The sequence below is a fragment of the Dasypus novemcinctus genome, chromosome 19 (genome assembly GCF_030445035.2).
Source record: "Dasypus novemcinctus isolate mDasNov1 chromosome 19, mDasNov1.1.hap2, whole genome shotgun sequence".
NCBI classification, from domain to species: domain Eukaryota; kingdom Metazoa; phylum Chordata; class Mammalia; order Cingulata; family Dasypodidae; genus Dasypus; species Dasypus novemcinctus.
This window is the reverse complement of record NC_080691.1, coordinates 71,209,567-71,231,803: the sequence shown is the minus strand read 5'-3', so window position 1 is coordinate 71,231,803 and position 22,237 is coordinate 71,209,567. Positions and strand designations below refer to the sequence as shown.

The 22,237-nt window shown below is 50.5% G+C and overlaps 1 protein-coding gene across 4 annotated transcripts in view; it reads left to right on the top strand.

Annotated features, from left to right (window-relative positions):
* Positions 1 to 22,237, top strand: part of EVI5L (ecotropic viral integration site 5 like) — a 51,047-nt gene that overhangs the window by 12,883 nt on the left and 15,927 nt on the right. For 2 of the 4 annotated variants that reach the window (XM_004484179.4, XM_004484178.4), the window contains exons 1-3: positions 8,826 to 8,987; positions 20,803 to 20,987; positions 21,614 to 21,803. In XM_004484179.4, the coding sequence (XP_004484236.2) occupies positions 20,851 to 20,987; positions 21,614 to 21,803 (327 nt within the window). In that variant the 5' untranslated portion in view covers positions 8,826 to 8,987; positions 20,803 to 20,850. Of the gene's footprint in view, positions 1 to 8,825; positions 8,988 to 20,802; positions 20,988 to 21,613; positions 21,804 to 22,237 lie in introns of those variants that run through there. The other 2 variants (XM_058281905.2, XM_058281906.2) reach the window with 1 other exon arrangement.

Sequence of the window (22,237 nt, the reverse complement as noted above, 5' to 3'; positions counted from 1 at the left end):
CATGGTCTTCTTTGTCCACTTCAGTTGTTGTCAGCAGCACAGGAATCTGTGTTTCTTTTTGTTGTGTCATCTTGTTGTGTCAGCTCTCCGTGTGTGCAGCGCCATTCCTGGGCAGGCTGCACTTTCTTTCATGCTGGGTGGCTCTCCCTACGGGGCACACTCCTTGTGTGTGGGGCTCCCCTACATGGGGGACACCCCTGGAAGGCACAGCACTCCTTGCGCACATCAGCCCTCTGCATGGGCCAGCTCCACATGGGTCAAGGAGACCTGGGGTTTGAACCACGGACCTCCCATGTGGTTGACAGATGCCCTAACCACTGGGCCAAGTCCGCTCCCCTGTGTCATAACTTTTTGTCTCTCCTTTCCTCCATTTGTTTAGATGATATTTTGTTAACTGTTTTGAATCACTTTCATTCCCTTTTGAGTAAATTTTTAGATATTTTCTTTGTGGCTACCATGGGACTTACACTTAACATCCTGTGTCTATTAAATTCAGATTGTTTGAATATCATCTTAATATCAACAGCCTACACATGGCATGTTCCTATATCCCCTGCCCCCCCCACTCCTTTATGTTGTTCTGGTTACAAAGTAGCTCTTTATACACTGTGTGTTCAATAACATAGTTTTATTACTGTTTTTATGCATTTCTATTTTAAACCATTTTTGAAGTAAAAGATGGCATTAAAAATGAAAAAAAAGTGCAAAAATACTAGCATTTATATTTAACCATATAGTTACCTATACCAGAAGTCTTTATTTCTTTATACAGTTCTGAGTTACTTTCTAATATCCTTTCCTTTCAACATTTCCTTCAGCATTTCTTGTAGGCAGGTCTTATGGTAATGAGTTCCCTCAGCTTTTGTTCTTTATAACTGTCTTGCTTTCTCTCTCATTTTTGAAGGACAATTTTGCCAGATGCAACATTCTTAGCTGACAGATTTTCTTTTCTTTCAGCACTTTAAGTATGCTGCTCCACTGCCTTCTGGTGTCCGTTGTTTCTAATGAAAACTCAGACGTTAATCTTATTGAGAATCATTTATGCAAAATATGTTGCTTCTCTATAGCTGTTTTCAAAGTTCTCTCTCTGTCTTTGGGTTTTGACAGTTTAACTATGTGCCTTAATGTGGAGCTCTATGAGTTTATCCTGCTTGGAGTTCACTGATATTCTTGGATATGTATATTCATGTTTTTCATCAGATTTGTGAGTTTCCAGCCATTATTTATCAAAATATTTTATTTCTTTCTTTCTCCCCTGTCTTCTTCTTCTTCTGGAAATCCTATGATGCATATGTTGGTATGCTTGATGGTATTCCACAAGTTTTTCAAGCTCTGTTTGTTTTTCTTCATTCTTTTTTTCTTTCTATTCCTCAGAATGGATAATAGCAATTGTCTTACCTTCAAGTTTGCTGATCCTTTCTTCTGACTGCTCCAATCTGCTGTTGGAGCATTCTATTGAATTTTTTTATTTTATTTATTGTACTTTTCAGGTCCAGAATTTCCATTTGGTTCCTCTTTATAAGTTATATCTACTTTCATTTCCTAGATTGCTCAAGCAAATATCATGACATGGGTCAAATTAAATAATGGGAATTTTTCACTTGCAGTTTTGAGGCTGGGAAAAAGTCCAAATCAAGATGCCATCAAGGGGAAACAGACTTGGCCCAGTGGTTAGGGCGTCCGTCTACCACATGGGAGGTCCGCGGTTCAAACCCCAGGTCTCCTTGACCCGTGTGGAGCTGGTCCATGCGCAGTGCTGATGCGCGCAAGGAGTGCAGTGCCACACAGGGGTGTCCCCCACGTAGGGAAGCCCCACGCGAAAGGAGTGCGCCTCAGGGGAGCCGCCCAGCACGAAAGAAAGTGCAGAAAGGAGTGCGCCCATAGGAGAGCCGCCCAGCGCAAAAGACAGTGCAGCCTGCCCAGGAATGGCGCCGCCCACACTTCCTGTGCCGCTGATGACAACAGAAGCAGACAAAGAAACAAGACGCAGCAAATAGACACAGAGAACAGACAACCGGGGTGGGGGGGGGGAATTAAATAAATAAATAAATCTTTTAAAAAAAAAAAAAAGATGCCATCAAGGTGATTGTTTCTTCCCAAAGACTATGGTTCTGATGCTGGCTACCAGTGATCTTTGGTTCTTGGTTTTTTGTCACATGGCAAGACACCCAGTAGCATCTCCTAGTTGCTTCCTTCTTTTCCAGGTTCTGTTTCTGCTTCTTGCTTCCTGTGGCTTTCTCTCTCTGTGTCTGAATTTTACTCCACTTATAAAAGATTCCAGTAATAGGATCAAGACATATCCTGATTGAGGTGGGCCACATCTTAACTGAAGTAATCTCATCGAAAGGTCCCACTTAAAATGGGTTCCCACCCACAAGAATAGATTAAACTTAAGAATATGTTTTTCAGGGGGTTCATACAGCTTCAAACCACCAGAATATTTAATCATTGAAATTCTCATTTTTTTTCATTTATAATTCTCCTGATTTACTTTAGTTTTTTGTCAATGCTTTCCCTTAGTTCATTGATCCTAATTAAGAGCGTTGATCTAAGGTCTTTGAATAGACATTCCATGATGGGGTTTTCTCCATGATAGTTTGTCAAATTATTCTTTTCCCATGTCTGGGTCTGCGTACTTATATGTTTGCAGTTTTTTTTTGTTTTGTTTTGTTTTTTTTGAGAACTAGACAATCTTCATATTATATTGTGGTCATGCTGGAAATGTTGTCTCCTACTCCAGTCCACCAGACCACTGCTCCAAAGTGTAAACTGCCTCCCCAAGTCTCCTGATGGATGCCAGTGGGGAGGGACAAAGCCAAAGGCAGCATTTTCACTGTCCCTGCAGGAATCCACCCGTCCAAAAAAGAAGAAAAATAAATAAAAACAAGCAAACAAAACAAGCACAAATAGGTGCAACTGCCTCTCCAAATCTCCTTGTGGATGCTGTTTCTATTGAGAGGGCCAAAACCAAGACTAATATCCCAGCTGGCCCATCAAGGATCTTCCAGGGAAAGAAAGAAAAAAGGAAAGGAAGAGAGGGAGGGTGGGCGGGAAAAAAAGGGGGTGGGAGAGAAGGAAGAAAGAAAAGAAAGGGAAGGAAGGAAAGAAGGAAAGAATACAACAACAACAAAAAGGTTCACTACCTCATTAAGTCCCAGTAGATGCTGGTGGGAAGCCAGAACCTACTGCAGCTAAGGGGGGTGAAACCAAGACTAGCATCTACACCAGTCCCTCAGGGATACGCCAGACCAGCTCAACTTGGACCTCCAACTTATTGAAGGAGAAGGTTTCCTCTGCCAGTCCTGACCTCCACTGGCTGCTCCTGGAATCTGGGTTGCTGTTTCCACAGCTGTCGCCATGCAGCTGAGGAACTGAGGCTGGCTCGCCATGCCTCCTTTTATGAAAGCTTGAAAGTTCAGCAGCCTCTCCCTTCATTTGGCACCTCCTTAGTTGTTCTAAGTGTCCAATATGGTTACCGCTTAGTTAGTTCCAATTTCTTTTTCCAGCTCATTCATTTTTCTGCTGGAGGGAGTGAGCTATAGAATGTCCTACTCCTCCATTTTGTGTCTGCCCACACCTACCAGGTTTTATCTGAAGGCTCAACCGGGGAAGGATTCACTTCCAAGATAATTTACATGGTTTCTAATAGAAGTCAGTTCTTTGGAAGGTGTTGTAAAGAGGGCCTCAGTTTCTAGCTGGCTGTTAGCCAGAGAATTCCTGCAGTTCCTTGCCACATGAGCCTCTCCAACATGAAAACTTACGTAATGAAAGCCATCAAGGGAGAGAGTCTGCCAGCAAGATGGAAGTCAGAATCTTTTGTAATGTATCACACAAGTGACATTTCCTTAATGTTGAGGTGTTCTATTGGTTAGATAGAAGTTACTCAAAGAAGAGGATTATACAAGTCCATAAATACCAGGAGAAAGAAACCTCTGGGGCCATCGTAGAAGCTACTTACCATGCCCCAACAGAATATAAATTATATGAGAGCAGATACCCCTTTGTACATGTTAACCATCATTTATCCAGTGTTTTGGATGCTAATGATATATAGTAGATGTTCACATAATATTTGTAAAATTGTGGAGTCAGTTGTATGGTCTGAGAATGGGATAACTATGGATTGTTTGAATTCAACACGATTTATTATGTTCAGGGATTCTAATCATGGGTTGTTGAGATTCTTCAAGGAGCAGTGGGATGGGTAGAAGTCATGGTAGGAAAAACCAGGGGTAGAGGACTGTGGGGTTAATGCAGACAGGGAGGGACTGCACTCCAGAGGTCTTGGGTCTGCTCATTTGCATTACCTTGTAGGACTCCAGGAAGGAGTTAGCTTGGCAAATGCTATGTACCTGTGAAGATGTACCAATTAGCTATTGCTGCATAAAAAACTGCCCCCAATACGAATGGTTGGAAACAACAATTTATTTAGGTTTCAATGTTGTGGTTCAAGAATTTGGGTTAAGCTCAGCTGGGCTCATTTATGTATCTGTGGTCACCTGGTAGTTTGGCCAAGGCTGGCTACTCTTGGATGCTGTAGAAGTTTTAAAACATAGCTGAAAATACTTTGACAATGTTTGCACTGAGTGGTGAGGTCTAAGCCCCTTTCCCTTAAATCTGGGCAGGGTTGGACTGCTTCAACCAATACAGTATAACAGAAGCAATGTTATATGACTTCAAGTCTAGATAATAAGGACCATGCAGCTTCTGACTTGTTTTCTGAAAGACTCATTCCTAGAGCCTTGAGATATCATGTAAGAAGTCTTACAATCTTGAGGCTGCCAGGCTGGAGATGTCATATGGAGAGACCATACACAGGGTTCCTCAGAGAGACCCAATGAAACCCCAGCCATCTGAGTCATCCCAGTTCAGTAGTCAGACATGTGAATGGAGAAGCCCCCAGATAATCAACCCCACCCAGCCCCTTGAAGTATCCCCAGCCGTTCAAGTCTTCCCAGCTGAAATCCTGGACATTATGGAGCAGAGACAAGCCATCCTTGGTGTTCCCTGCCCAAATTCCTGACTGCAGTAGTTTGAGGCTTTTATGGACCCCAGAAAAATCATGTCCTTATCCATTCCTGTGTGAACCTATTATGGGCAGGACCTTTTGATTAGATTACTTCAGTTAAGGGCCTTTTGATTAGACTACTTCATTGAGGCATGACCCAGCATGGGTCTTAATCCTCTTACTGAAGTTCTTTATAAGTGGGATGAATATGGAGAGAAACAGAGAAAAAAAGCCCCAGGAACTGAGAGAAAATCACTGAAGCAGGAAGCTGAAGCAATGAGGCCCAGAAGAGGAGAGACCAGCAGACACTGCCATTGTGCCTGGCCATATGATAGAAGAGTCCAAGATCACCCCTAGCTGGTCTTCAGAGAGAAAACATTGCCTGATGAGCCTTGATTTGGACAATTTCATGGCTTCAGAACTATGAGTTTGAAAGCAAATAAATCCCCATTGTAAAATCCAACCCTTTTCTAGTATATGGTATCTTGGCAGCCTAGCTAACAAAAAAATTGACCCCCAGAATTCATGAACATATTGAAAATGGTTGCTATTTTAGGCCGGGAAGTTCTGGGGAGGTTTGCTATGTAGCGTAGAAAACTTGAATGCATAGCCTCATTCATGGCTGGAGGTTGAGGCCACAAGTTGACTGTACCATGGGCCTCTCATTCCAGGCTAGCCCAGGCTTGTTCACATGATGATGAGGGCAGTAAGAACAGATGCTGCAAGGCTTCTTAGGCCCATTCTCAGAACTAGCTCTGCATTTCTGATGTCTTCTGTTGGTCAGAATAAGTCACCAAGCCAGTCCAGATTCAAGTAGTAAGGGAAAATCCCACCTCTTGATGTAAGGAGCTACAAATTTGGTGGCCTTTTGTGCTACTTGTGAGATAAAGTATGAGCTCCAAGTCTATGTTGATCAGCATTCCTAACCAAAGAGCCTTGAGTCCAAAGATTAGTCTAGATAAAAAATATTCTTGCTTGAGGAAATATGTTATTGGCTAAGCATTAACAGAAGAGTCTTTTAATCAAATTTAAACATACAAAATTTGGCTAAGAAGAAATGACAGTGGGGTGAGGGGGGTGGGGGTATATGGGGACCTCATATTTTTTTAATGTAATATTTTAAAAGTTAAGACACAAATAAAATAAAAAGAAGAAGAAATGACAACCACATACACCAAAAAAATCACAATGGTAGAATCTATAGTTGGTAAAACTTGAACAAAGCAACCTGATAAACAATTCAAATGTTCACTGTCAAAATCCCATGGGAAGCAAATGTTCCTGGTAAAAAAGAGTTCAACCAAAAATGAAAATGGAAAAGTTTGGAAATGGTTTAAGTGCATAGAAAAGTGATCCAGGAATTCAACTGTTCAAATGCAGTTTATGGTTGAAATGTCTTTTTCAAAAGTTGTGCTGATAAAAATGGAATCAAAGTGTTGCCAGAATGAAAGCATCCTTTGTGTCAAAATAGTAGTGTGAGAATGAGAGGGTCCTCATGTCCTGTGCATTTTCCTTATGCTGATTTTATTCTCCAGATACCAGCTGCCTCTTCTCCCTTGCATGTCCCCTAAAACTGGTCCTGATCATTATCTAGCTGCACTCCACACCCCACCCAGCTCTGAGCCTCCCCACACTTCTCTGTTTCCCAGAAGCTGGCTACTACTATAGGACGAGAGGCCCTGGGGTTTTCTGTTCCTGTGAAACTGTGGCTCAGAGATTGTTCTTTCCCGAAGAGATCACTTGTATAGTGGGGCAAACCCCAGGACTTTAGATCTTGTCCTGGCTCCTTGGTCCCCCTCACTGAGGGACCATGTGCAGCTCAGCCTCAGGGATCACCCCCTTGCCGGTTGCTTGGATTCCACCACAGTCTAGGGCCCTTCTGACTTAACACCCTGCTGCATCCCATCATTAACCATGTCCATGGGGTCTATGGCCTCTCCCAGGCCCTCTCAGGGCCCTGGGAATCAGGGGAAATGTCTGTCAGTGAGATTCCCTTCAGCTTCACCCTATGCAAAGCCAAAGTCGCTTTGTGATTTTGTCAGGACTCCAAAATGCCTAGCATATAACATGACTGTAAAGGGAGGGAGATAAAGACGTGTGTGTGTGAGTGTGTGTTTAAGTGTGTCTAATGGGTGGTATGGAAATGTGGGGAGGGGAAGGAATGCATTATATTTATTTTTACCACCCAAGTTTTCAGAACTTAGGCTTTTCTTAACAGTTCCAGAATTTTAACAAATGCAGGCTAGACAGAAAGGGGGAGAAAGGCAAAGCATATAGAGGCAGAGAGTGTAGAGAGAAAAACACAGAACCAGAGTGTGTAGACAGTTGCTAGGAAGGGAATAGATGGGGCAGAAAATGTCGACAGGACCAGAGAGAGTGGATATAGCACCAGGGTAGACAGGGAAAGAGAAAGCATAGACAAGAGCCGAGTGTAGGCAGGGCCAGTGTGTAGACAGGGGCACAGAAAGTGTAGGCAGGGACAGAGAGATGGACCAAAGTAGGAGATCTGGATGGATGTCAGACATTGCACCCTAGACCAAAGCCTCAGGTCTTAGAAGGTCCTGACGTGACTCAGACTTCCTCCTCTTTCTGCCTTCCTATTTTCAGCCCAATTCTAACCACGGTAATGCTACCCACTCTTCTGTGGCTGAGTCCTGCTCTGCCACGCCCCCTCCTGGGCCCCGTCCCTGTATCTTGGGGTGGAATCATCTTTCTGCAGAGGTAACTGCCTCCAGTCCTTCCCCGGCCTGAGAGGCCCCCAACCTTCACTTACCTGTTAAGAGTCTTGAGCCTACCATTCATTGATTCATTCATTCATCAAACATTTGTGAGTAGTTACCACGTGCCGGGCCCCTGCTAGGCAAGGCTGGAGACCCCGGGAGAGCTGACGTAGGTCCTGCACAGCCCTCTCCCCTAGGAGCTCAGTCTGGAGCAGGTGGCCCCAGTGACAATTTAGCGACATCAGAGCTTTTAAAGGGGAACACAAGGCATTGTGAGCCACAGATTGGACACTTTACTCGGGCTAGACAAGGGCACGGGACGGGCCCCAGTTTTTGGTGAGACCCCACCCCCACCCCAACCGCCCCGCCCCCAACACTGTCCTGGGCTCGGAGAGGAGGAGGTCGGGTCATCTCCCCTTGGGCCTTAGGGATTTTCTGGCAACGACCCTTCTCAGACCCCTCCCTTGTCTGACCCTGCCCCATCGGGTACCTAGGGCCCGCCCTCTTTTAGCCCCGCCTCCATTTCATTCAAGCCCAACTTCAAGCCCCACTCCCAGAAAGCTAACCTCACACCAACTTCAAGATACCATTGGTGAGAGAGTGTCATTTCACCTCCCTCCTTCATTGCCATTGGCTCGCTAGGTGTCAATCTTCTTTACCACGCCCCTACAGTTGCCACCGCCGAGGTTTGAGAGGCGCTAATAATGGACGTCTCAAGACGTTTCCTTATTGGGCAGGAAGCCCGACTCTAGGCGGGGCTCAGTGCCAAAAGCTTGGCTACTTCTGGCTGGCTTTCCTCAGGCCCGCAGCCTTCCCGCAGAGACACACCCCTCTTTCCTTGCTATTGGCCCTATCAGGTATGGTCAACAGGGTTCTTCACTCTGATAGGTAAAGTTGACTGTCCCTCACTGCTTCCCTAATTTCCGTTCGCTTTTCTCCCAAGAGGCGGCAACCTTCTGACAGTAGCCAGGGCCCTCCTCACGGAATGGCCACCGATTGGCCAGACATGCCGTCACTCCTGGGTGCGGGGCGGAGCCTCGCGCCTGGGGGCGGTGAATTGGCTGGCTGGGCCTCGGGGGCGGGGCAGCACTCCTGTCAGCGGGTGAAATGGCAGCGGGGGAGCCGGCTGCGGCCGCGGTCCCCGGGGACGGCTGAGGGGGGCCGGGCCGGGGCTGCGGGGCGGACGGCGCGGCGGGGATCCGGCGGCGCGGCCCGGGACGGCGAGGCTCGGCACGGCGATGGCGGCGCGCTCGGCCCAGGTAGGGCGGCGCGGGCCGGGCCTCCCGGGCGCTGCGGCCCGCGGGGACCGTACGAGACCCGGACTTGGGCCGCTGGGGACCCCGCAGCAGGAGCCCCCAGCCTTCCCAGCCCACCCAGCTCCCGATCCCCCCTCTTCCGCCCTCTCTCCCCCCTGGAGGCCCCGGCAGGCCTATGACCCCCGCCCACCCTTCTGCTGACCCTCGGGGTCCCCCCAGCCCCCACCCCGCAGACCCGCCCCCTCCCACTAGGGTCTCCCTCAGGTCCAGGACCCCTGTCGCCAGACCTGCCTCCACCAACCCCGCCAGGAGATCAGCCTTGGGACCCGCCCCTCCCCTCTGAACCCCCCTCCCAGGTCTCCCCTCAGCCAGCTGGCCCATCTCCCACCCCAGCCATCCCCCGTGCCCAAGGGCGCCCCTAAAAAATCATTCCTCGGCTTCCTCCCAGGACACTCCAGGAGCCCCCCACACCTGGGACCCTGGCCCATCTCCATCTGGGTTTACTGAAAATCTCCCCTCCCCACATGCTTAGACCTGAGGAGCCCCCCTGCACCCCCAGACCCACACTCTGGTCTGGGAGCCTCCAGTTCTCACACAGAGGGACACCCAGGAGACGCCAACAACTCACACTGTCATGCTGGCTCCCCAACACACAGAAACCAGGAGCCCCCACCCTCCCCAGCACACACAGAGAAACTTAGGAGTTGGGACACCTATCCTCCCATACACAGACACCCACACCTGGGAACTCCTCAGCACTTCCACAAACCAACCCAGACCCCACCTGCCCAGGCCCTTCCCTTGAGAAGCCCCTAACAGGTCCCAGCCAGCCTGTCTCAGCACACCAACCTCCCTGAGCTGGGCCCAATTTCGAGGCCCTTAAGGGTGGCAGGGACCCAACATCACCCAGCACCCCTGTCAGCTCCTGCCCCAAGCCTCTTGCTCCATGTCTGCTGCTTTGCCCTTCTTCAAAGGAAAGGACGCTCACTCTCCCTCCTACATCAAAGTGTCCTGAAAGGAGCCACTGCCTACCCACTAATTTATGCCACCCGCTGCAGGGGGAAGGTGGAAAGCAGGGAAGGGTTCCCCATCCTGAACTCTGGCCAGACTGGTAGGACCAGTGTCCTGACCCCACAGTGCCTGCTGGCCTCAGAGAGCAGAGCCAGCACCGCCGTCCAGGCTGCTCACTGGGGCTGGCTCCTGGTGGCCCCAAGAATTCTCTCACCCATGGTGGACGTGTTTTGCCGAAAGGAAACGGATTCCTGCTATCCTGGCATTTGGGACCCTGTGGGGCTGGGTTTGGGCCTGCCAGAGCAGGCATGTCTTTGTTAAAGAATATTTTCAGTAGGGGGAAAAAATGTAATGAAGAGGCTCAGAAAGAACATGCGTGAGCAGACTGCTTCATTTTGTCCTCAGCCAGGCTGTGACAGAGCTCGGGGACCCAGCTTTGTGGGTCTTTCTGGGTTGTGCTGGTGCTTCTGCCCAGCCTGTGGCCTCTCCTGGTCTCCTGGGGTCGACGGTGGTTGGTTTGGAAGGAATTGCAGGTGGCTTGACCCCGGCACAGTGATGGAGGTGAGACAGAGAGCAGAGACACAGAACTGGCGAGACGCTGTGGCTGGGACTGCAGGGGGAAGGGCAAACCCCGTGTGGAATCAGCTCAGACCAGCCCAGCACAGCCCCAGCACAGCTGCAGCACAGCCTGACACTCATTCATCTGGGGTCTTCTGAACATGATCCTGCCTGCAAAGCCCCAGATTCCTCACCAGCCTGGGCTTCATGGTAGATATTCAGCAGTGAATCTGAGCCACCCTAGCTGAAAGCTCATCTCTCCTCAGTGCCTCAACTTTCCCATCTGGCAAATGGGGAGATAGATCCTTAGCACAGAACTTTGTACTGCAGGCATGTCCGGGAGATCAGGATGTAGCTCTGAAGTTCTCTGGGCACCGTGTGGGAGGGGACAGTTGGGTCTGTGAGGACAGTCCCCCCTCTGGGGGTACAGAATCTCTGACCACCCTAGTGATCTCCTAGTTGTAATTTGGACGAGGCCTCACCCAATCAGTGGCCAGTTCTCCCTGGCTGAGCTTCATCTCAGGAAGCTGGCTGGAATTGGAGCCAGTAGGATGAGGATGGTCTGTTATAGGATTTGTGGCCACACAAGGACCTCCAGGGGGACTGAAGGGCACAGGGATGAGGGGCTGCTCCCCTGTCTGATGCTGGGTAAGAGAGGTTTATCCTTTGCACCTGCTGGAGGAGTGGCCGACAAGGTCACACGGCACACAGGAGCTAAACTCCACAGCCTCACCACGTGGAACTCTGTATGGACGAAGCGTGGGAGGAAGGCTCCCCAGGACAGAACCATGAACTACTTAGGAAAACCCAGGAAGGCCCTGGACAGGGCTCCTGAACGATACCCATGTGGTTTGACCCTTGACGAGGTCTTCGGGGCTGCATGTTTGTGTGTGCCCTTTGGTAGGTGCTGGAGTGCAAGGAGGAGTGCATGCTCCATTTTCCTCATGCAGAATGTCGATGCTGATTGTCCATAGATGCAGCCCCTCCCCCCATGTGCCAGCAACTGAGTCACATGCTGGAGCATGAAGGCTGTAAACTGGTCTCTGTCCTGCCTCTGTAGACCCGCTCAAGATCACAAGACAAGAGCTGAAACCAGTAGTGCATACTGATGGGCTAGTCTCACATGCTTGACACTGTGCCAAGTGCCATTTGCATATTATCTCATTTAGTCCTCAAACAACCTAGCAGAAGCAGGATTACTGGGCAGCCTCTTACCATCCCATCCTGCTGCCTGCTGTGGTGGAGGTATCAGACAGAATGATGGGCAGTCTTCTGGAGGAGCACAGAAAAGGGCCTGGTACCTTCCTGGGTTGATTGAGATGGTGGAGCTGGGATGATACAGGGACCTGGTCCAGGAGGGGGAGAGGGGCTCACCAGGCAGGCATGGCAGGGAAGGGTGTTCTAGGCAGCGGATGTGCTTGGTTCCAGGCCCAGGACGCAGAAACAAGTGTGGTGCATTCGGGGAAGGGTGCCTCATTTGGTGTGCTTCATCCTATAGATCTCTGTGCCCCTGGGGGACACTCCCTGACCAAAGAGTTCTATAATCAGAAGAACTTGGGAAGTGTGCAGCATACCTGTTCGAGAAGCCAAGCAAGAAGCACCATTGGACAGAGGGGCGGTAGGAAGAGGGAGGTTAGTTAGGAGAACAGAGGGGGTGCCAGGAAAGAGACGTATCCCTTCAAGGGAGATTTCAAAGGCCCTGTTGGCATGATGGGCCCACATTTTTCTTTCATTTCTCAGTGTGCCATGATGGTTCTGTGAGATTATTTCATGGAGTTGTCTCCCACATCTGTCTGCGAGCCCCATGAGGGCAGGGCACCTGTCTCTTTGGTTCACAGTTTTGTCCCAGGCAAGTTCAAGGCACATAGGAGATGCTCAACTAATACTTGTTTAGTTTTCAGAGCTGAGTCTTCCCCATTCCAGCCTGGAGAAGAGAGCAGCTCTTGCACAGAAAGAGGCCTGACCCACCTTCCTCAGAGAGCTCCCGCACGCAGGGCTGACCCCACCTCACCCTGCCCTCTGACCCAGCAAGGCTTTACAACTTGCTAGGGCAGCAGAAAAGACACCCTGCTGGTCTTGAAAGGGCCAAGGACCACGGCCAGCCACCTGCCTCTGGAAAGCTTTAACAGCTTTCCTTTGTCCTTCTCAGGGACACTAAAATGCAGAGAAATGAGGGATTTGCCTGGAATGGACCTCTTACCATGGCAGAGAGAAGTAGGATGCAGGTGGTAAACCTTTTTTTTTTTTTTTTTTTTACGTCAAGAAGGATTCCACGGCTCATAACGGTCCACCCCTCAGATTTTAGCCTGAAGGTTTTTGCTCCTGCAGCTGCTATCACCAATAATGATGGTTATAATTTTACTCTGTTTAGTCTTTAAGCAGGGAGGCTGCTTAGGGGGCAGACCTGCTGAGGAGGGGAGATTTATTCCACAAATATTGAGTGCCTGATGGCATGCCAGAATTTGGGGATCCAGTAGGGAGCTAGACAGACCTAACCCCTGCCCTTACAGAGATTACCATCCAGGAAGGAATAAATATTAGGGACCAGGTCCTCTTTTAAGCACTTTACAGGTTTTAGCTCCTTTATTCCTCCCAACAAAACCTGTCATTAGCCCTTCTTTCAGACTAAGGCAAAATACATCATACCCAAGGTCACAAAGATAGAAATGGTAGGAGAAGGCTTGGAGCCCAAGCTGCTGGCTCTGAATGCCCTCCCTGGGGCCAAGAGAGCTGGGATCAGTTCCCCAGACTCCAGGAAAGTCGTGGAAGTTCCCTGGATATGGAAACATCCTGGAACAGCCCAGAAGAGCAGCTATTACTGGGAACCAGAGGAGGCAAGGTGGTGACCTCTGAATTCCAGCTGTGTCCTTGGCATATGAGGGGCAGCTTGCCTGCGGTTGCCCACCCTTTGCCACCTTTGCCACTTCTCCAGGAGTCAGAGCCAGCCAGGACAGATCACCTGTTAGGCTGGGCAAATTGGCATCACAGGGTATCTTTCAAGGCTTCAGATTGAGAAATGGGTCTGTTCTCCTGGTAATCGTTAGAGGTGGGAGATCAGAAGCCAGGAACTGCACAGGGTTGGGAGCCAAAATTCAAAGGAAACCTGGGATCTTTATTCCCTGCCTGTGAGAACACCAAGCTCTGAAAGATGGCGTGTGCGTGCTCACTCGCTGTCCCCATTGAAAAACAGTTGACTGCAATTTACCGAGTGTCTACTGCACTTGGCATTTTCTGTATATTATTTCTAAAGTAAAAGAATGCAGAGAGTGTGGCAGTGCAGCAGAATGATTTAGAGCGGAGGCGGTGGAGCAAGAAAGCCAAGTTCGGATCCTTGTTCCCCAACAGCCTAGTCTGGGGACCCAGTGAGTGGCCCTCTGCTTGCTAAGGCCCTTCTGTGTTTCAGCTGTCTTTTCCTTTTCTGTTGCTACTGACACAGACCTTTTTTAATGTTTTAATAGACTTTGTTATTTAGAACAGTTTTAGATTTACAGAAAAATTGTGAAGAGAGTAGGGTTCCCATGTACCTTACACCCCGCCCCTTCCAGTATTAACATCTTACATCATTTTTTACAATTGGACCAATATTGAACGTTATTATTTTTTTTTTTAATTTTTTTATTTTTTATTGACTTTGTAATAATATTACATTAAAAATATATATGTGAGGTCCCATTCAACCCCACCCCCCCACCCCCCCTCTCCCCCCCCCCCCAACAACACTCATTCCCATCATCATGACACATCCATTGGATTTGGTAAGTACATCTTTGGGCACCTCTGCACCTCATATACATTGGTTCACATCATGGCCCATACTCTCCTCTATTCCATCATGTAGGCCCTGTGAGGATTTACAATGTCCGGTGATTACCTCTGAAGCACCATCCAGGGCAGCTCCATGTCCCGAAGACGCCTCCACTTCTCATCTCTTCCTGCCTTTCCCCATACCCTTTGTCCATTATTTGAACGTTATTATTAACTAAAGTCCACATTTGACTCCGGTTTCCTCAGGTTTTCCCTAGTCTCTTTTTTCTGTCCCAGGACCCCACCTAGGATCCCACATGCCAGTCAGTCCTCACATCCCTTTAGGCTCTCTGGGCTGTGACATTTTCTCAGACTTTCCTTATTTTTGATGACCTTGACAGTTTAAAAAAATTTTATTTTGAAATATGTTCAAAATTATAGGACATTTACAAAAATAATACAAACCCTGTACAGAGAACTCCAACACACCCTAACCCCCCAGATACCCAGATCCATCAATTTTAACTTGTTTTCCATATCTGTCTATCTAGCATTCTATCATTCCATACCCATCAATCCATTTTCTAAACACTTGAGTGTAGGTTTCATACATCATTCTCCTTAAACGTTTAACACAGCAAAAGCCATGTACATTTCCTAAGAAGAAGGGCATTCACTTATGTGACCACATTAAGTGCAGTTATCAAGTTCAAGAAACTTAACATTGCTATAAAGCTTACAGTCTATATTCCAGTTTTTTTTTCAAATGTCCCAGTAAGGTTCCTTGGTGCCTTTTTCCCTCCCTTGCTAGATCCATCCAGGATCATGTATTGCATTTAATCGTCATTGTCTCTTCAGTTCCTCCTTTTTTCTTTTGAATTATGGGAACATAGAAACTTTTCCCACCTTGACAGTCTTGAAGAGCACAAGTTAGGTGTTCTGTGGAAGGCCCCCTGTATTGGAATTTGCCTGATATTTTTCTCATGGCTAGACTAGGGTTATATGTCCTTGGGAGGAATACCACAGAGGCAACATGCCCTTCTCAACACACCGTATCCAGGGTCCAGGCAACCAATATGACTTACCTCTGCTGAAGCTGACCTTGACCACCTGGCTGAGTAGCACAGAAACTTTGGTCTTAGTTCACAGAGACAGAAAGTAGAGTAGAAAGGAGAGATGGAGGGTGGGGCAGACAGTATTTTTTTGGGGGGGAAAGAAAAGAAATTTCCATCTTCATTCATTCAATACACATTTATTAAAGACCTACTGTATGCCATATGCTGTATTAGGGGCTTGGAAGGACAAATGAAGATGATAGACCCTGCTTGCACTCAGATCACTCATAATGTGTGTTGGGGAGGGGCTGAGAGGAAGAAGGTACGTTCAAGGAGAGAGAAGGAGAAGAATGAACCAGGACACTGGGCAAGGCGGAGATTGACAGGAAAGATTTCACAGAAAGTAAATGCTCAAACCAGGTCTTGGAGAACAGTGGAAGCAGCATGTGCAGTGACCCAGGCAGGAAAAAGCAGGTGTGCCTGGAGGACTTGGGGAGGGGCAGACTGAGAAGTAGGGGAGAAGGCAAGGCTGGCAGCACTGTGGGTACCATGCAAAGGTGTTTGGGCTCTGTCTTGGAATGGGGTGCAGCGAAAGGGTTTGGGGCAAGTGAGTGACATGGTTAGAGCTGCATTCTTTCCCAGCCCTGGTGGCCTGGGCAGGGCATTGAAAGGGTCAGAGAGTCCAAGGCAGAGAGTGTTTCCTAGGCCCAGACTGGAGGTGAGGGGGGGCATTAAGAGAGCAGCCTCAGGGCCAGAGGGGAGAGGCCAGGAAGGAGCAAGATATGGATAGTGGATTCAACTGGAACGTGAGAGGGAGGAGAGTATCCCAGGCCTCTGGCCCCAGTGGACCAAAATGGGCAGGCCCATGGAGGACGAGAGGCAATTTAAGTCGTGAGAGTATTGAGTCTGAGCAGCATCTCCATGCGGGGGGCAGAGGGTCTTCCTAAAAAGCCCAGTCTGGCTCCTCAGACCCCTCCTACCTTTTCTAGAGCCATGCCCCCACCTTGCTTCCAAACACCTACAGTTTTTCTACACCACAGTTCCTCTGCCAGCCCACCCATCCCACTCCCAACCATCTCCCCTTCCCTATCTTTTTTTTTTCTTTTTTCTTTTTTGAGATAGAATTCATGTAGCAATTCAGTGGTTTTTAGTGTATTCCCGAAGTTGTACAACCATTATCACCATCTAATTCCAGAACATTTTCATCACCCCCAAAAAGAAACCCTATTCCCATTAATAGTCACCCCTCAATTCCCCCCTTCCCCGGCCCCTGGCAACCACTAATTTATTTCCTTTATCTGTGATTTGCCTCTTCTGGACATTTCATATGGAAAAAATCACACAGTATATGACCGTTTGTGTCTGACTTCTTTCACTGAGCATCATGCTTTCAAGGTCCATCCATGTCTTAGCATGTATCCACCTTCCCTTCCTTTTGATGTCTGAATAAATAATATTCCATTGTATGGCTAGACCACATTTGTTTTATTCATTCACCAGCTGATAGGCATTGGGGGTGTTTCCATTTGGGGGCACTTGTGAACTCTACTTCTGTGAACCCTCGTGTACAAGTGTCTGTGTGGATAGTATATTTTCATTCCTCTTGGGTACACACCCAGGGTGGAATTGCTGGGTCATATGGTAACTCTAAGCTGAACTTTGGGAGAAACTGCCAGGCTGTTTTCCATCATTCCTTATCTTTTATTCCAAGCATTTATCTCAGTCTGCAATAGAAAGTTGGGTGGTTGTTTCCCAGTCTCTTCCCACTATGTGCTCCAGGAAGGGTAGGGGCTGTGTCTGTCTTTGCCCACCAGTCTTCAGCCCTTAGCATGGTGCCCAGCCCCTAGTAGGCAGACAGTAAATATCGAGTGGGTGGGAGGGTGGATTCAATTCCACAAATATTTATCGACTTACGGCATACCAGGCTCAAGGCTGGGAACCACAGTAGAACAGAGAACCAGACAGATTCATAAGCTGTGGCCACCAGCAGGGGCAGGGTTTGATGGCCCACTGTCTCCAGGGGCCAGGAACCCCCCAGAAGGGGGAGTGGGTGGACAGCGACTGATATGTCCCCTGTGGCAGGGTCAGGGGTGGGCCCTAGAATGGGGGGCTGAGGGTGGAGCAGAGGTGAAGGGCATAGGAAATGAGGCTGTTAAGAGGCCTGAAGGCCAGCCCAAAGAGCCCAGGTATGGAATCTCTGAGGCCAGGGGCCCTCAGCACTCAGGAAACCACCTTTCATCGACGTCTGTGTGCCCATCCATCAAGAGTGGAGTGCTGGAGGTGCCGTGAGGTGGGGCCTCAGCCACCCCATTCCACCCCACGCCCCAGTGCCTGGGACAGTGCTTGGCCCAGAGCAGGCCTCAGTGAGTAGCTGAGGCACAGATGGTGGAGTCGGAGGGAGCTTGCCCCTGGAGGGGCACAGGTCTGCTCAGAGCCAGGACGGTGGCTGCAAGTCAGCCTCCCTCCCACACCAACCTGATTCTGAGAGTGGTGAGGTCTGGTCAGTGCAGGGAAGGGTGTGTGTATGTGGACATGGGTGTTTAAGTGTAAGTGTGTGAGTGAATGTATGTGAGTGTGGAGGCATGGGTGTAGAAGACTACGTGAGTGTGTAAAAGGTAAGTGTATGGGTGCATGTGTGAGTGTGAGAATGTGGGAGAGTGATAGTGAGTGTGTGTACACACATGAGTGTGTACACACGTGAGTGGGAATGTGGGAACGTATGTGTAGGTGGGTGTGAATGTATAAGTGTGCAAGTGTGTTTGAGCATGTGTGCACATGTTTGCACGTGCATACACGCATGGATGGTTTCCAGGGCTGGGCAGTGTTTATTTTTTTATTTATTTATTTTATTTCTCTTCCCTTCCTTCCCAGTTGTCTGCTTTCTGTGTCCATTCACTGTGTGTTCTTCTGTGACCGCTTCTATCCTTATCAGCGGCACTGGGAATCTGTGTTTCTTTTTGTTGCATCATCTTGTTGTGTCAGCTCTCCGTGTGTGCGGCACCATTCCTGGGCAGGCTGCACTTTCTTTCACACTGGGCAGCTCTCCTTATGGGGTGCACTCCTTGTGCGTGGGGCTCCCCCATGCGGGGGACACCCCTGCATGGCACAGCACTCCTTGCACTCATCAGCACTGCTCATGGGCCAGTTCCACATGGGTCAAGGAGGCCCAGGGTTTGAACTGCAGACCTCCCATGTGGTAGACGGAAGCCCTATCCATTGGGCCAAGTCCGCTTCCCTGGGCAGTGTTTAAAAAGCCTGTGGATCAGTCAGGTCAAAGTTCCTGAGGGATCAGAAGGTTCTTGCCTCTCTGATGACAAATTTCAGCCCCACGTATTTAATAAATTTTATTATGAAATGTATATTAGTATATGATAAATAGTGTTTGTTTTTTCCAGAAACCCAGAGCTGAACCATTCTCTTGGCTCTTTGAGCCTTGGGTTCCCCCTACTCAGCAAGGAGAGGACAGTCACCAGCCCACCTGCCCCAGCCACCTATCTCTTCCTCAGAGCCCCCACTGCTCCCCAAATCCAGCTGTGGTCACAAGGCTCCACCACCTTTCACCATCCTTCCAATCCTGTTGTTGAGAAACTCCCTGCCTTCCCAGCCCCTCCCTGCCCAGAGATCCTTCCAGTTCAGCATTTCTCATCCACAGCCCTGGCCCCCTGCAGACTTTGACTCTGCAGAAGGCCCTGGAGCGGCCCCCACAGCCTCTTGAGAATGATTAACTCCTGGTTAGGTGGCACCCACTTGCTGAGTCTTCGGGACAGATGGTCCCTGGTCAGCTGGGCAGTGGGAAGACCTGCTTGCCCTGCCCAGAACTGCCACCCAAAGCCAGGGCCCTCAGTGCCTGATGCACCGGAAGAGCCCTTGTGGGCCAAAAGTAGAACCAGTGGCACTAGGGAGCCACAGGCTTCTAGGGAGGGGGTTCCTGGGCCCCCAGGGGTAAAAGAAAAATGGCGCCTCCCTCCACCATGGCAGGGAAGCCCAGGGGAAGGGGGCCTGGATCAAGGGTGTGACCAGGGTCAAGGCCAGCTGGCCGTGGGCCCTCAGGCATTGCTTGGAGATCAGACTTTGGCAGCGGGAACGTGTCCAGTGACCTGAGGGGGCCCAGGCAGATGTGAGCTGGCACTGCTCTGCCAGCCGGGGAGACCAGATGTTCTTCTCTGGGGACCTGGCGGGGTTTCCCTCTCAGGGCTGAGCTGTCAGAGCTGGGTCAGCTGTCAGAGTTCCTGTATGGAAAGTGCCAGAACGTGGGCAAGCATAAAGATGGCATCAGAAATAGGTGTAGGGAGCAGGGTTGTCTTTTCAGACCCTCGGTTCTAGACTGGGCTCACCAGGAAGAAACATACATGGGCAGAAGGAGCACATTCCCCCGTCCCAGCCTCTCTGCCCTCCACTGCTCCCGACCCTTAAACCTCCTCCAGGGTGCTGGCGACCCTGCTAGTGCTGCCCCCACAGGACTTGGAGGACCCAGGAGCCCTGGGTGCAGAGCAGATGATAATAGTCAGTGCTCCTGGTACAGACATGAAGTATCAGACACTGCTCTAAACTCCTTGTATGCAGGAGCATGCTGAGTTTTCACAACCACCTTCACAACCATCCTGGATGCTCCTTAGTCTATAGAGGCTCAGAGAAGCAGAGCAGCCAGTCCAAAGTCACACAGCTGGTTGAGGGGGAGCCCCACTTCAGACAGGGGTCAATTGGCATTTGGAGCCTTGGCTTTTGTCACCGCGTGGATCTGCCTCTCACGAGGCTGGAAAAAGGCGAGAGAGCCAGACCACCCCCAAGGAGAGCAGGAAAAGGGAGTGTTCAGGTGCCAGTCAGAACCCTCAGCTCTAACTCCATCCACCAGGGCACACTTCCCAGCACCTCTGTGTCCCTGACTTCCCAGCTGAAGGGGGGTCAACTCTTTCAGCCTTTGGCAGTGACAGACAATTAACATTAGAGAATAATCGCTTCTGGCTGTGCCAGCAGCCCACTTTGGTTAATGAGATGGAGAAGGTCAGATGCTGATGCTGGGCTCACACGGCTGGCCGCAGTGGGGGACGGAGACAAGGCTGTCAGAAAAGGCCTCCGGAGCAGGGCTGCTGCACCCAGGGTCCCTGGGCCTCGAGTTTCTGCCCCAGACCCTGCGGAAGCCTCCAGGTGCTAAGTCGAGCCTTGGCCTTCATGCCCAGGGAGAGCGGGACAGTTTGGGTCCTCCTGCCTCCATCCAGGCATCCACCCTGACTACCCAGGCAGGGAGGCAGCCAGAGTCGAGCAGAAGGAGTTGGTGTGGCTATCAATTTGTCTGGGATGCGAGGGGAAGTGCAGAGTGGACAGGCCAGAGGTGGGAAGCCTGGGTGAGGAAATGTCCAGGGAGGGGACAGACAGGCTGAGCTGGCCCAGAGCCAGCAGGGACAGGGTGGGAGTCCCCCCCAGGGCTGACCACATGTGTCTCCCTCCCCCAGACAGAGCTGTGACCCGGCCTTGCCTCACGGCTGACAAGCCCACCCACCATGGCAAGCCCCACTCTGAGCCCCGACTCCTCATCCCAGGAGGCCCTGTCAGCTCCCACCTGCTCCCCCACTTCAGACTCTGAGAACCTCAGCCCCGATGAGCTGGAGCTGCTGGCCAAACTCGAAGAGCAGAACCGGTGAGTTGGGGCCTGCAGGAGGGGAGGGGCCCCAGGGTGCAGTCGGGCCCAACCCAGACATCCCTGGGTGCCCCTTCAGACTCGGAGCTGGGCCAGGCCCTGGGAAAAACAACGGCTGCCACCCAACACTTGACATCTCTTTGCATCCTCCCAACCCCAAGGGAGCAGCTCTGTCCTCGCTGTTCCGGGGAGGAGACCAAGGCCTGGAGAAGTCAAGTGCATCCGCCATGATGCCCTGAGCCTTTATTGAAGGGAAGAGGCTAAAGGCTCAGGCCACAGAGTTGGGCCTTTCCACATCCCTCCTCAGGCTCTGCCCTGCCCTAGCTGTGTATCCCCAGCCAGTCTGTGAAGCACATCCTCACAAAGAACTGGTTTGGAGATCAAATGAGCCAATAGTACACAGGGTGCTTAGAATGGGAACACCCAAGAAGGATGCCTCTTCAAGCTCAGAGAGGTTCAGTAGCTGGCTAAGGCGACCCAGCAGCAGTGCCACATCTCCAAGCCTCCATGTCCTCTGGGACCCCAGGAGGCAGGCTCGGGCTCCCGAGAAAGTCACTGACACCCCCGGGTCAGGGCAGGGAGGTGCCCGCAGCCCTGGCATGACTCCAGTGGCCCTTCCTGCCCAGGCTCCTCGAAGCCGACTCCAAGTCCATGCGCTCCATGAATGGCTCCCGGCGGAACAGTGGCTCCTCGCTGGTGTCCAGCTCCTCGGCCTCCTCCAACCTGAGCCACCTGGAAGAGGACACGTGGATCCTGTGGGGACGGATCGCCAATGAGTGGGAGGAGTGGCGGCGCAGAAAGGAGAAGCTGCTCAAGGTTGTGGGGGCGCCCGGGCAGAGAGGCAGGGCCAAAGAGCGGGGAGGCCCCAGGTGGTCGCGGACTACAGTGAGAGCCACGAGGAGGATGAGGCAGGGCCCGCCGGGGGCCAGCATGGGTGAAGGGGCAGAAGTGGAGATCGGCCGGCACTTTCCAGGTGTCTTGCCAAGTGGGGGGCAGGGGGCTGCATCAGCAGGCATTGTGTGCATAGCCTCAGCATCCCGCGTTCTGTTTGCGCCCTGCCCTGCTATGTTCCAGAAGGACTGAGGGCAACACGTTAAGGACTGCAGACTCTATCTGGTGTGCACTAGCCCAGATGAACCCTGGGCCATGGACAAGTTGGGGGCCAGCCACCGTTCAGAGGGTGGACTGGAGGCGGTGTGAATGCCGATGGGGCCAGGGGCCAGCCCCGGCCTTCCACTCCCCACCCCGTT